The 16131-nt window shown below is 32.8% G+C and overlaps 1 protein-coding gene across 1 annotated transcript; it reads right to left on the reverse strand.

The window, feature by feature from the left end:
* Positions 1 to 12718: 12718 nt before the first annotated feature.
* Positions 12719 to 15248, reverse strand: LOC144544979 (transcription factor bHLH14-like). The gene is made up of 2 exons (XM_078293538.1): positions 14682 to 15248; positions 12719 to 13444 (listed from the first exon to the last, which is right to left on the reverse strand). Exons 1-2 carry the CDS (start codon positions 15246 to 15248, stop codon positions 12719 to 12721), a joined length of 1293 nt encoding a protein of 430 aa, XP_078149664.1.
* Positions 15249 to 16131: the final 883 nt, after the last annotated feature.

The following is a 16131-nucleotide window of genomic DNA, read 5'->3' on the forward strand; positions in this document are numbered from 1 at the left end:
TTCCTTATCTCTCTACGTACTAATCCTAGCAAACTGTACCATTGCCCTCCCATATATATGGTGAAATGATAAATGCCAAATTATTGTGTGCTAGTTTTCAAAATAACTATCCTGAATGATATATCATGGTCGTACATCCTGCTTACAATCAATTAAGTGGCTCCTATTTAATTGGTCGACCATCTACAAAAAATATATACATCGTACTATGTCCACATGCGTGGTTTCTGTTACTTCGTACTATGTCACCTGTGCTTAGAAATTGATTCATTGGAAAATGGTTCATATTCTGATGAGAAGTCAAACATTTCATTCAAAAAACATATACATCGTACTATGTCCACATGCGTGGTTTCTATTACTTCGTACTATGTCACCTGTGCTTAGAAATTGATTCATTGAAAAATGGTTCATATTCTGATGAGAAGTCTAACATTTCATTCTCGGAGAAAACAATTTTCATCCATATTTTCCAACTTGATGCTAATTAATTAAGTGTTTAAGGGTACACTACAATATATGCTCAAAGAAAAGCTTGACGAATTAAATATCTTGTTAATCACTAAAAGATGTAGGAACATCATCCGGAATAACCGGAAGTATATTTCATTTGATCAGGTATTAGAATTCACTCAAATGCTTCTATTTTTATAACTACAATAACTTAAAATTTAGAACTTAAATGTCAAAATAAAAATATTCGATATGAGCTAGGTTTTAGGGTTAGTTTTTGTTAATTTTGGAATAGGATTTTGTAAAATTGTTAAATAAAGGATATATATGAATATGTCGAGGCAAACCGTAAAATTAATTTCTAATTGTTTATATGCTTCTATGATTATTGAATTGGATGAATTTAGTTTTGTTGAAGGATGTGTTAATACAGACTTTTGGGATTGGAAATATCCAATTACTCTCTTTTTCAATTTTAACTTTGATAATTTGGCGAAGGTTTGCAATAATTTTTGCCCAGAGGTCCGAATAAGACTTGTCTTGATAGATGTAAGAGATTTTGTGATAAGCCCAAAGATTTTTATACTTTACTGCTATTTTTTCAAGCAAGTCCTTATTTTGTTGGATGGTCCCAAATTTCATTGTTGAAATTTTCATTTTAAACAATTCAAGCAAGTCTCTATTTGATTACCTACATGAATTGATCCGAAGTTAAGTATTTAATTTAAAATGCAAGCTAACTAAAAAGCTCAATCAATCCTTCTAATTTTTTTTGGGGAAGCCTAAAACCCAAGTCATGATTGAGTAAAACTACTAGCCATTAGTAATGTTATTAAAATTAAATAATGTATGATTAATGGCTACTACAGAAAAACACTTCACCATCGGTTGAAGTCGCAATCCGCAATTGGGTTCCGAACTGTTGCCTATCGTTCCAATAGGAAAGGTATACACATATGTCATCGGCTCAAAACATATGGTGTTAATCAATATGCCATCGGTAGCGCACGATCGACTAGCCGATGTTCACTATCCAACGTCATCTCTTTTGTTTTGCAACCGACGAAAAATATAATTAATGATGTCTAATGGATTTTAATAACCGATTGCAAAAGTGACTTGCACCATCTGTTTTGTTGAGTTGGCGTTGGCAGGTCCTAGTTTTCTATCGGTCATTAATTTTTGAGCCCATGATGATATATATGTAATTATTATGTTTTATTATTAATGCTTGTATTACGGGCTATCTAGCCTCCATCATAAATTATTAATGCTTGTATTACGTTGGCAAGTCCTAGTTAATAAAATTATTATATTTTAATTAAGTATTATGATTTCTTTGAGTTCTTTAATTCTTTTAATTAAAGTAGATTATGATGCTACGAGTTTTTAGTAAAACAAATTAAAGACACCTCTGTTTTATTTTCTCATTTCAAAATTTTATATATTAGCAGGATTCACTCCATCTTTATCAATTTAAGAACATAATTATATTTTCCGACCATCAGATTTATATATTCAAGTACGGAATGAACACGGATGGAACTAGAAATTTATGATAGGAGTCGCTAAAATTTAAAAAGAATAATATGTTGTTAGTAGAAATTGAAACCCAAGCTCTTCACAACTATAAAATAAACTCTAACCACTAAACGATAAGTAGAAATGTGATCTTTAATGAGGGAGATTAGTCGATATAAAAGTTCTAAAAAAATAAAATTCAATTCAAATTCAATATACATGACTAAAATTTTAAATTCATAGGGTAACTTAGCGCCCGTACGGATGAATGTAGATTCGAGAACGAATCTAGCAAAGATTTGAAAAAAGGAAAGTGTGCAATGCCATAAAATTGTTTTGCACGTGCTCCTCTTTTATTAAATGCCAGGTAGAGCTCACTGTAGGAGCGCTGTTAACTGCAGCAAGAAAGGAAAAAAGATAATGTATTAGCATGATTCTCGTGTAGGTGCGATATAATTTCCAGAGAAACAAATCTGCTGAAATTCTCAGGGATTTCAGGAAGTCTGAAATTCACAAGTCAACCATATATATGTTTCGAGATTTGTGCATAAAAATCTGTCTACTTTGAGATTCGTGTATAAAAAAACTTAGATGGTTGGATTTGAAATTTCAGGGTCCTGAAATCTCCAGAATTTTGATTTCAGAAGATTTAATTCCCATTTCCAGAAGAAGGTAATGTGCTACGGGAGAAGTTAACTGGAGAAAGAAAGGCAGGTGCGATGTCATTTTCCGAAAACACTGCAATGAATTACATGTATAGTTCTTACGTAATCCGACTATTTATCTGAAAAAAGGAATTAGAAGAATCTAGCATAGTACGTAGCATTCTGAAATTAGTGTGTATATACACACAGCCACAACTGAATCCATAGTTGTTTTATATTTTTAAGAATGTTCAAACCACCAGAATTTTTGATGGTTTATTTCTCTTGAGGACCTCCCAAAATTATGACGGTCTTGGATGTTTTATCTATTTTTTAGCATTAACCCCTTTGATGTGTCTAGGTTTGTATTTTTTAGCAACAGTGTAATTAACATGTGTCTCTAGGCCGGGCCTATCTTGTTCGGCTTTATTGATTAGCTATGATGATTAAACGTTGCCGACAAGTTTAAAACTAAAATTGTAGAAACAAAAATATTTTATGCATAAAACACAATTATTAAAATATGCCTTCCTACATTATTATACGAGGAGGGTTCCAATGCCTCATTTTTTTCATACTTCATCATACCTCATATTTTATATTTTTGTTTTCAAAGTCCAAATTGTCGATCCGAACTGTTCAACAAAAGATTTATACTAAAATATGCATAGAGATGAAATTTTATATTTTTTGGAAATTTTTTTGCTATTTTTTAAGATAGGTACAAAATCACTGTTTTTGAACCGTTAAAAAAACTGTGATTTTCTACCCATCTTAAAAAATAGTAAAAAGTATCCAAAAATTATAAAATTTTATCCCTAACCATATTTTAGTATGGATATCATGTTGAACGGTTCGGATCGACAATTTAGACTTTGAATATGAAGAAAATGAAGATATAAAATATGAGGTATGATGAGGTATAAAAAAAAATGAGGCATTGGAACCCTGCTCATTATATATATATATATATAGAGAGAGAGAGAGAGAGAGAGAGAGAGAGAGGTTGGCTAAGTTCAAATCGTTTGTTCCTAGACTCAGGAACGAACGGCTTGGTTCTCCGATTTCCGAATTTCAAACGGCCGATTCAAACCGTTAGATGTTTAATCTATATTAAAATGTACTTGGAGACAAAATTTTATAGTTTTTGGAATTTTTTTACTATTTATTAAGATAGTTTGAAAGTCGCTGTTTTTTTATGGTGCAGAATTTTAATAAAAACAACGATTTTCAAACCATCTTAATAAATAGTAAAAAAAATTCAAAAAATGTAAAATTTGATCTGCAAGCACATTTTAACATATCAAACAAGTTGAACGGTTTGGATCGACTGTTTGGACTTTGAAAACTTTAAAAATGGAGAGTGTAATTCGGTGTCACCAAAAGGGGGACGAGACGGATCCGAATATCATCCGGGGGTAACCCCGGGTATCCAAAGCACCAGAATTTAAAAAAAAGTCGTTTAGTGCCTCAGAAATTCAGTTTAAGTTTTCGTTCAACGGTGGACATACAACGATCGGTATTTTATTTATAAACATCGTTTGGTTTTTTTTTTTATAATATATGTATATGTATATATGTAAATGAGTTTAAAAAAAATGGAAATCCCATTTCTGGAATTTTTTTTTCCAATTTTGGGACTAAATTTGGGAAAAAAATTTCCGGAATTGAATACCGGAATTTTTTTCTCCGGTTTTAGATATGAATTTCCGAAATTTTTTTTTTGGAAATTGGTGGTAAAACCGGAAAAAAATGGGGATGGCGTTGGGTATTTGTAAATTTCTTTTTGAAAATACAGCTGACGTTTGGTTATTTGTAATTTTTTTTTTTGGATATAAATAAAAAAATCAGGATGACGTTGGGTAGTCAACACTGTCAGGCCGATCGTGCGTTGCCGATCGTATATTGATTAATGCCATATGTATTGAGCCGATGACATATGTATACCTTTCTTACCGGGGCTTGCAGTTTGTGATTTCAACCAATGGTGAAATATTTTATTTAGTAGTTAATAATCATACATTATTTATTTTTTATAGTATTACTAATGGCTGGTTGTTTTACTCAATCATGACTAGGGTTTTAGGCTTCACCATAAATTTCTAGAAGAAGTGATTGAGCTTTTTAGTTAGCGTGAATTTTAAATCAAATAATTAACTTCGAATCAATCCATGTAGGTAATCAAAAAGAGACTTGGTTGAATTGTTTAAAATGAAGATTTAAACAATGAATTTTGGGACCATCCAACAAAATAGGTCCATGCTTGAAAAACATAGCAGTACGTGAAGTCTAAAAATTATTGGGCTAATCACAAAACCGCTTACCAGGACCCTTGTTAGATAGGGCGAAAATTATTGAAAAACTTCGCCAAATTATCATGATAAAATTTAAAAAGAGAGTAATTTGATATTTCCAATCGCAAAAGTCTTTATTAACACATCCTTCAGCAAAACTAAATTCATCCAATTCAATAATCATGGAAGCATATAAACAATTAGAAATTAATTTTACGGTTTGCCTCGACAATTTTACAAAATCCTATTCCAAAATTAACAAAACCTAACCCTAAGACCTAGCTCATGATATCGAATATTTTTATTTTTACGTTTAATTTCTAAATTCTAAGTTATTGTAGTTATAAAAGAGAGGCATTTGAGTGAATTCTAATACCTGATCAAATGAAATATACTTCCGGTTATTCCGGTTGATGTTCCTACGTCTTTTAGTGTTTAACAAGATATTTAATTCGTCAAGCTTTACCTTGAGCATATATTGTAGTGTACCCTTAAACACTTAATTAATAAGCACAAAGTTTGAAAATCGCCGATCCGGTGGTCTAGAAATTTTTATTGTTTTTACTGTTCACCCAGATTTTCAGATATTCAAAGTGGCTTAATAAATAGTAAAAATTTTCCAAAAAATATAAAATTTGGTCTCCAAGCACATTTCAATATAGATTAAACATCTAACGGTTTGGATCGGCTATTTGAACTTTGAAAATGAAGATATTGTGTGAAGTATAAATGTGTTTTACTTCGCAACTCACCGTAGCCCATCTCCATAACCGATCCTGATTCTATATTTTCCACTAGTGATAATTTGAAATTGTGGGACTATTTCCCAACGGACAAACGTCACAAACCGGATTCGAGACAGCTGGTTTGTAGCTTTGGGCTTTACTGCTGCTTTGTCAAGTAGTTCTTTGATTTGACCCTCGTTTAATAATACTGCTTTGAACACATGGATTAAGTCATAATTATTAATGAATTTAACTGCTTTGAACACATGGATTAAGTCATAATTATTACTGAACTAATGTGTTTAAAAATTAGTTCATATATCTTAATTATCCGACTATTATTCGTTTTATATCTGTATTCGAATCCGTATCCGTGGACTATTTGTTTCGTATCCGTATCCGTTTAAGACGGATTTGGTTTTGAATTTTGATATCCGTTTACTATCCGTATCTGTATTCGTATCCGCTCATTATCCGACAGATGCGGATATGGTATCAGCATCTGCTCCGTTTTCACCCCTATTTATAACACATCATCCAAGAGAACTACCCAAAATATTCTTTTTTTAATCAAATTGTTATTGCCCTAAATTTTTGTCCACTTAAAAAATCGTTGAAGCATACATACAATTAGAAATCAATTTTAGGGTTTGTCTCAACATATTCATCTAAATTATTTTCTTAAACAATTTTACAAAATCCAATTTAGTTAACCAAATTTATCATAAATTAACAAAAGTTAACCTTAAAACATAGCTCATATCTAACGGTATTATTTTAACGTTTAAGTTCTAAATTTTAAGTTATTGTATTTCTAAAAAGAGAAACATAATGGAGGTACATAAAATGGAGTCATTGAATTGTAATACCTGATCAAATGAAATATTTCAAGTAATTCAGTATAATGATCCTACATATTTTAGTGTTTAGCGGAAATATTTAATTCGTGAAGCTTTTACCTTCAGCAAACATTGTAGTCCCTTAAACACTTAATTAGAATGAAAAGAGTAACAGATGTGACAATAGAAGAGAGAAATAGAGTTGTATTTGATTAAACTGAGTTATTACATTTGTGTTGTTTATATAGGCTAAGCCTAGTGTCTAATCTGTCTAATTTCCTATTCCAAAAGTCTAACAGTATGTCTAACAGAATGATTAACAGCCTAACAATCTAGAATGTAATAACTGCCTAACTGTATTGATTAGTTCTAACTACATCTTCTATGATATTTCCATTCTCCTAATCCTTTGACCAGTCAACATATCAACTCATACCTATTACGCCCTCTCAAGCGAAACATGGTGCGGTAGCAATGTTGAGCTTGCTCCGAAAAGAAGAAGGTCGATACCAATATCTCAATGCCGTTCTTATGATTTGAATTGTCACTTGGGTCTCCTTCAAGGTAGAAGAGAAGAAGGAGCTCTTTTGTCTCAAGAATGCTTCCATGTACACGAGAGGCTCGTTTGAGTCCTCTTTGAAAAATAAAAACAAAAAAACAAAAGAAAGAAAAAAAAAAAGAATAACCAATGACTTTGTGACAAGTACATGGTTCCAAGAGGCTTTCTAGCTCTCTTGTCTCAAGAAGGAGCCCGGCATTGGTTCGACTTGGTAATTTGATTGGAAAATTTGGAGGGGGTTTGGGAGAATTTGATTCAAGATGGAAGACATGGAGTAGTAGGCTTTTGTTTTATTGGAGATTTTATTTCGTTGTTTTGAAATGAACTACAGTAATCAGATTCTGGTTTTTCAAAATTAAGGAATATCAATTTATGAGAAGCCTCTGGTAGGTATTCGTGTCATGGGCTTGTACAGGAGTTTCAGGACTTGTGTCAACTTGAGACTTGGAAAAAGGAAAATGCCTAATCGAATTTTGCAATGGGCTGTTGAGAAAGGCCTAGTAAAGTTGGAATTGCACAGATATGAATTAAGGCCTGGGTCGTTCATTCTCCTCTGCAAGCAAAACAACTCTCATTGTGCGCTGAACCCTAGAAAGCTTTCTTGGTGGCTCAGATGTGGCAGATTGATGGAGCATGACGGAGATAGATAAGCTCATCTTGATGCAGGTCCGATTGAGCGATTGCGAGGCTCCTCCACGTCAAGCAGGGAGGATCGTGTCTTTTTCTGATGGTGCTTCGATCTGAAGTAGACAAGAGGAGAGGTGCCACCTGGTCCTGGGATTAGGATCTGAGAGGTGTCCAGTCAGCTCATGAAGCTTCGTCTGAGAGTTCCAGAATTGCGTGACAACGGCGTAGAGGAGTTGATTGCGGCAGAGTGCTCTAGTCGTCTCGTCACCTCTCGATCTGGTCGAGGGCTTGGCGCGGTGAGCTGGTGCAAGTATAGGGGGTGACGACTAGTCTGTTGGTCGGCATGGCGGTGGCGACGACAGCTTCTCTGCCATGACAGAGCCGTCGTTCTTCTCTTTTTCTTTAGAAGATAGGGATGTAGAATAGAGGGGAATAGGGAGGGATTAAGGATTGGGACAATAGAGGAGAATAGAAGGGAATAGAAAGGGTTTAGATTAGAATAGAAAGGAATATAGGTTTATTTCTGGAAAAAAAAAGATGTATAAGTTGGAATAAGGGATTAGATTTGAGGCATAATTCGTGGAATAGGCACGAGCCTAATTCCAGTTTACCAAAGCTCTGAGACCATAACAGATGTGACAATAGAAGAGAGAAATAGAGTTGTATTCGATTAAACTAAGTTGTTACACTTGTGTTGTTTATATAGACTAAGCCTAGTGTCTAATCTGTCTAATCTTCTATTACAAAAGTCTAACAGTATCTCTAACAGAATGTTTAACAGCCTAATAATCTAGAATGGAATAACGGCTTAACTGTATTGATTAGTTCTAACTACATCTTCTCTGATATTCCGATTCTCCTAATCCTTTGACCAGTCAACAAATCAACTCGTCCCTATTAAAGAGCGTCTATGTGTGTGTATCTCTATTCTATTATTAAGCACGTTGGGTGTCCGATCCGTCAACGGCTACGATTGAGAGATGAAACTTTGAATTTGACCTCAGCTCTCCAATTACATATTTTGTCTTCTTTTGATTAAATGCATCTGTTTTATGTATAGAAATCTAAATTTAGTTAAAAACATACCCACCACATATGCTGCCACACGATATGTTACAATTAAAATTGAATAAATTCTGAAATTTAGCAATATATTTATCCGTTTCCTTATTTTTTTTTGTTTCCATATTTCTCCTCTTCAATTGAGAAGACTCCACCTTCCATTTTCTTATTTATTATTTCCTTACTTCTTCATTTCTATACGGATCACAATGGAAATCATTTTTTTTACATATTGGTGTGGGCAATTTAGAATATATTTCCGATATAGAATATATCAATGTGTGTGTGTGTGTGTGTTCTAAATTGGAAAGAAAGAAGAATATAAATTGGAACGTGTGTGTAAATATATATTTTTCTTATAATATGTTTGTGTGTGTATATATCCTATACATACACACGATAACAATTTCTATTTATGTTTTTTGATTGATATTGAATTGTTGTATGATATTTGATATTAGATTCGAATCGAACTATTATTTGATATCATTGGTACTTAAAAATAAAAAATAATCACATCATCAAATTGTTATCAGAGATCACGATTAAAGTTAATTAAAAATACATAATCATACAAATTTTCTATTAACATGTGTTTTAATTTTTAGATAATTATTATTTTCATTGATATATTTGTTTCTTATAATATGTTCCCGTTGCAACGCACGGGTATGATACTAGTATATTTATATAGAGCCTGATAATTGTACTCCAAACAAAATCTTCGAATGTATGCCCCAAGTGGTTTAACAGAAAAAATTTCAAATGTAATCTAACTTCCATTTCCAGTGCTAATATCCAAACATTTAAAGCTCTGTTTATAAAATTTTACAATGCTACTTGTAAGCATTTAAACCTCTATCTGTAAGCATTAAAATTATAAATCTGTATAGTTTTAACTTCTAACTACTTTTGTTTTCAAGCCAAAAACAAAAAAATTCCTTTCACCCACTTTTATTTTTATTTTTTCTTTGATGATTCTAATCTAAAAATATAAATGTTTTTTAAATTAAGTATGAATTTTGTAAATCTAAAAATATGAACGTTTTTTATTCGATTTTTTCTTTCAAATGAGATCTATGAAAAATAACTTTCGAGTTATATTTGTGTCGTAATTTTTTTTATCACTTTAAATCTCTATGACTTTTAGATTTTTTTTTATTTTGCGTCCAAATAATTTAAACCTATGTTTGTAAGCATATAAACCTCATTAATAACACTTTAAATCTCTAGAATAAAACATATAAACCTCATGTACAAAGATATAAACCTAAATAACAACACTTCAATGCATATAAACCTCAACAATAACATTGCATTTACAAAGCGAATGTACAAAGCATATAGACCTCATGTACAAAGTCTTGAAAATTTTAATGGTTATAGACTGAGATTTTAAAACTTGAAAATTTAAAATGCTTATGAGTTTTACATTAAAAAAAAATAAATGATTTAAAATTACTCAAAAGTATTTATTCATGGATCTTATTTGAAAGATAAAATCGAATAGATAACATTTGTATTTTTAGATTTGTAAAATTTATCACGGATCGTCAGTTAAAAAAATTATAATAATCAGAGAAAAAAAATAAAAAAGAGTGGGTGAAAAAATTCTTTCATTTTTTGACTTGAAGACAAAAGTAATTGAGAGTTAAAACTATTTAGAAATGCTTTCAGATAATGGTTTATATGCTTGCGAGTAATATTTTGAAATGTTATAAATATAGCTTTAAATGTTTGGATATTAGCACTAGAAATGAAAGTTAGACAACATTGAAAGGATTTTTTGTTAACTACTTCGAGGACGCGCTCGGGTATGATGGCTTGGGAGACCGGAACATTTCTCTATTTATATATATGACAAGGGGTCCCCTTAGAACATTTGTATGTTACAATATCTTACAACAATTTGGTTTTTCAATTTTGAAAGTTCAAACAGTCGATCAGAAGTGTTGATCATGTTCTCCATGTTAAAATATGCATGCGTACCAAATTTCACATTTTTTGAAAAAAAAAATATTATTTTTTTATTTTTTATAATCATTGTTTTTCAGATTTTTTATTATTAAAAACAATGATTTTTAATAATCCATAAAAATTAGTAAGAAAATTAAAAAATATATAAATTTGGTTTCCAAACATATTTTAATATGAAGAACATATATAGTACTTCAGATTAACTATTTGAACTTTGAAAATTGCAAAAACAAATTGGTAGCACCATGGCTCAGGAATTACCACTTCAATATTAGCTAACCCATATATATATATATATATATATAGGACTTGGCTACGGTGCTATGGGTAGCTAAGAGGCCTCCCGTGCTACGGCTCAATATTTAACTTTTCAAAATTCTAACGGTCGATCCGAACCGTTCATCTTGTTCTCCATATTAATATGTGCTTGGAGACGAAATTTTACATTTTTTGAAAATTTTTCACTATTTTTTTAGATTTATTTAAAATCGTTGTTTTTCAGGCAAATCTGGACCATAAAAAACAGCGATATTCAATAAATCTAAAATAATAGTAAACAAATTCCAAAAAATGTAAAATTTGGTCTCCAAACACATATTAATATGGAGAACAAGATGAACGGTTCAGATCGACCGTTAGGATTTTGAAAAGTCGAATATTAAGCCGTAGCACGGGAGGCCTCTTAGCTACCCATAGCATATTAGCCAAATCCTATATATATATATATATATGAGATGGGTTATGGTGAGTTGCGAAGTAAAGCGACTATTTTACTTCACACAATAACTTCATTTTCAAAGTTCAAATAGCTGATTCGAACCTTCCAACATGTTCTTCAAAATAAAATATACTTGGAAACTAAATTTTACATTTTTTTAAATTTTTTATTATTTATTAAGCCTATTTGAAAATCTGAAAATCTGGGTGAACAGTAAAAACAGTAAAAATTTCTAAACCACCGGATCGGCGATTTTCAAAGTGCCTTAATAAATAGTAAAAAAATTCTAAAAAATGTAAACTTTGGTCTCCAAGCACATTTCAATATGGAGATCATGTTGAGTGGTTCGGATACATGTTTTGAAATTTAAAATCGCAAAATATGAGTGTGAAGTAAAATAGTCGCTTTACATATATAGAGGTTGGCTACTCTACTTACATAAGCATATGATGGTATATGCTTATAAGTTATTTTTCGTTTTCAAAATCCAAAATGTCGATCTAAACTGTTAGATGTAATCTCTATATTGAAATGTGATTGGAGACCAAATTTTACATTTTTCTGAATTTTTTTACTATTTATTAAGCCACTTTGAAAATCGTTGATCCAACGGTAGCTTAACAAAACAGTAAAATAAGAAGTCATCGTTGGATGAGCGATTTTTAAAGTGACTTAATAAATAGTAAAAAAATTCAGAAAAATGTAAAATTTGGTCTCCAAGCACATTACAATATAGAGATCACATCTAATGGTTCAAATCGACTTTTTGGATTTTGAAACTGAAAAAAATGACTTATAAGCATATACCCTCATATGCTTATGTAAGTAGAGTAGCCAACCTCTCTCGATATATATATATATATATATATATATCGAGAGAGGTTGGCTACTCTACTTACATAAGCATATGATGGCACAAGCTTATAAGTTATTTTAATGTTTTCGAGGTCCAAATAGTTAATCTGAAGAGCTCAACATGTTCTCCATATTAAAATGTGCCTGGAGACCAAATTTTACATTTTTTGAAAACAAACATACTATTTTTTTTAGAATAATTCAAAATAGTGTTTCAATATGGTATAAAAAATCTGACAAAACTGTTTTGAAAGACTTTTTCAAAATAGAAAAAGATGTATTTTGAGAAATTCTTCATCTGGATATAGCTACAAAACAAACAGGAATTAACAATGCCGACCAACATTATTTACAGACATTTATGGTAAAAGTAATTCACCATTTATCAAACAACACAACCTCTTTATCTTGCAGACATACAATCGAGAATTTGATTTTAAGTTTTCAAATACTATAATAATTCTGCTCAATAATACTATTTCCTAGTTTTGCCAGCAGTGTTGATCGAATGCTTTCTTCTCTTTGTATCTCACCAAATGGCAAACTCACCACTACATCTTGCACCATCACATCTTTTATGGTAGTCATACATGCATTGTGCACCGGCATCCTCATGTCGCTCAATACACCCATCAACCTTGCAGGTGCATGGGTCCTGCTCCCTCCATCAGACTGCACCCGAATCAGTGCCTCGGTCCCAAACACGCGCACTTCCGCCTCAAAATGCACAGGTGATGAGATAGCACTAGTGCATCTTGTCCCCATAAAAGGAGGAATAACAGCAGAATCTACCACAGCCTCGCTTTTGTCACGTTTTGCCTCAGCCTCTAATGCATCAATACGAGCACGTAACTCATGTATGTATTCCACAGCATCAGCTAGAACAGATGCCTTGTCCATTCGGGACACGTTTGGTACAACTGAGCGGAGCTTAAAAAACCGGTGGTTGAGTTTCTCTCGACGCTGCCTTTCTGCCTCGACGTGGCTAATGGGTGGGTGCTGCGTAATATGAGACTTTCTTCCATATTCTTTAGTCTTGGGCTGCTCTAATAATAGATTTGGTTCTTCAGACAATGAATGCTCCGAGTCTAAATATGATAATAGAACCGGGCCATTACTGAACCCAGTGCCATGGGTTGGTCCGGTACCGTTGTTTAAGATAGCAACTGCCTGGATATATTGTCACTATTTTGTGAGACGTATTGAAACATGAGTGATGTCAAATATTAAAGAAACACCTATAATTTGTGGTTTTATTTGATAATGTCAAGCATACATATATAGGTGTTTGAACATTCCGGATCAGGAGTATTGCCAGGCACAGACGGCCTAAAAGTGTTTGTATCGAAATGGTTTAATATGATTTGTAAATTATATTGTCAAAATATTATAATAAGTAATATTTCTGAAAATATCAATATATATTAGAGCAAATTTTGTTAGTATATTATTTGAAATAAGTTTGAACAAAGTACAGATTTCCATTAATTCTGCACAATTAGGAGTAGAACTAGGGTGCAGCTCTTAAGCTCACCAAAGTTTTGGTGAGCTTAACTCTAAAATTAGGAGTAGAACTAGGAGTAGAACTAGGGTGCTCTAAAATTCATCAAATTAATTTCAAATGACGAATCCGAACCATTGAAATCCGCCTACCTTACGTGTGATGCATCCACATGTGAAATTTTTAAACATTCGAATTAATTTAGTATAAAGTCAAGCGGTCAAAAAACATTAAAAAATGAATGCACTAAAATTAATTTATTAACCTTCTAATTTTGACAGCTTGACTTTATACTAAATTAATTCGAATATTTAAAAATTTCACATGTAGATGCATCACACGTAAGGTAGGCGGGTTTCAACGGTTCGGATTCGTCATTTGAAATTGATTTGATGAGTTTTAGAGTTAAGCTCACCAAAACTTTGGTGAGCTTAAGAGCACCCTAGCTCTACCCTACAATTAGTAAGAAATAACATCTTAAGCAATATATTAGCATCACAAAAAGACAGATGCAATAGAACAAACATAAGGAAACTATAAAAAGAAAGAGAGAAGATCATATTTCAAAATAAAGAAACAGAAAAAGAAAAAAGAAAAAAAGAGAAGCAAAAAGAATCAGTGATAAGATCACCATGGTCTCTATATCAAGTTGTGGATCCTTTTATCTTCACTTTGGAAAATTCTTTTGTAATTTTCTTGTTATTGACTATTTTCTTATTGACGCTGTACATGGAAATGTCAATTTAATTAGTTACAAAGAATAAATTAAGAAACAATCATTCCCAGGAAAAGAAAAAGAAAATACAACAGTGATGTATCTGATTGGATAGTTCAGAAACAACGATATGACAAATTAAATTTAAACAATTTCCTTCAAAATTTTCCTGACTTGTAAGAAAATGATACCTGCTGAATAAGAACCCTATCTTGCGAGATCCAGTCCCAAGATCCAAGCTCAAGAACCCCTTCTGATACAGGGACCCACACTATTGTATTAATCCCATGTATCTGTGCCTCACGCGACCTCTCGCACCCACTAGTCCCGACAAGTGCATCAGCTCCAGCTAACCAGATTGGCATCTGTGACAAATACGCTCGCACTGGTGACACCCTTGCCTCACTTGTACTAAATGAGTATGTCAGTGACACAATATAGAATCCCTCCCCTTCGTCACTGATGTCTATACCTGTATTAGTCATCGTACTAGCACTGGTGACGTCGTCAGTGATTAGAAAGGCTAAAGGGTTGTTCATTGTTGTTTTCTGGTCAAGTTTCTGCTTTCCACGAAAATGGCCATTGCCAAAGGATAAGAGATGGGCTTCATCATTTTGGGATAAACGCCAAAGAATGGCATATACCCACCACTCTGGCCGGTTACAAAAGAGAAATTCAAGCTTATCTTCAAATGCAGTTGTAGGTTTGAGATAAGAAGCCCTGACTGTATTAGCACCAGCGAATGAGAGATCCTTCATTTGGGGTCAAAGATAGCAGTATAGATTATAGAAATTGTGAAACAGTAATTTCTTCCAACTGGGGGTAGGTTGCTCTCAGGTTTATTCGGCTCATAACTTTTGGATCTAAGGGCCAAAGTTGGCAGTACAAAGGGTTATGTTTATGTCCATCATCGGGGCAAGAAAATGATGGATATATAATGAAAAAACACAACAGTAGTCTATCTATAGTATCCACCTTTGGGGTCATCATTAGATATGTTCACCAGCATTCGCTTTAATTCGACAATATATTTCTGTAGAATTAAAATTATTCTGCAATATATGATTGGTGCGATTTGATAAAATTAGTGTCTTAAACTTGTTTTTTGCTTTTTGATATTGATCCTAGAATGATTGACTTGTTCAATTTGTTGCATTGAGAAGCACTATTGTGAAGCACCATTAGCCTAGGTGCTGGTCCCCGATGAGCCGAGCTCCTCCGATGTGCCTCCTCCTTGGGTGGCCATCTCTCTCTCACTACTGATTGGACTAGATCCAATCGGGTTTGAGCTACTCGATTTGATCAGATCCATTGTGTGATTCAGATCTCGTGTGGCGTGATAATCTAGTGAGATTTGTGATACTTCTTCTTGACTTGATCTTTCGATCTTGATTCAGATTTTTGATCTCTCCCTTTTTCCCTTCTTTCTCTTGTGTGATTGATTAAGACGCAAGATCAAGTGTTTGATCTTGCATTGGGATTGAATATTGAATCCGTTGGGATATGTTGATTGAGAAATTGGTTTTGTGATCGATCCAAACCTGTTGTTGGAGTTGATCAACCGTTTGTGATTCGATTGGGACTGACGAGTTATTTAGCAATCACTAGTGGAAAAACATGAATCAGGATCGGCCTATCTGG

Source organism: Carex rostrata, chromosome 27 (genome assembly GCF_964058835.1).
Source record: "Carex rostrata chromosome 27, lpCarRost1.2, whole genome shotgun sequence".
Taxonomy (NCBI): domain Eukaryota; kingdom Viridiplantae; phylum Streptophyta; class Magnoliopsida; order Poales; family Cyperaceae; genus Carex; species Carex rostrata.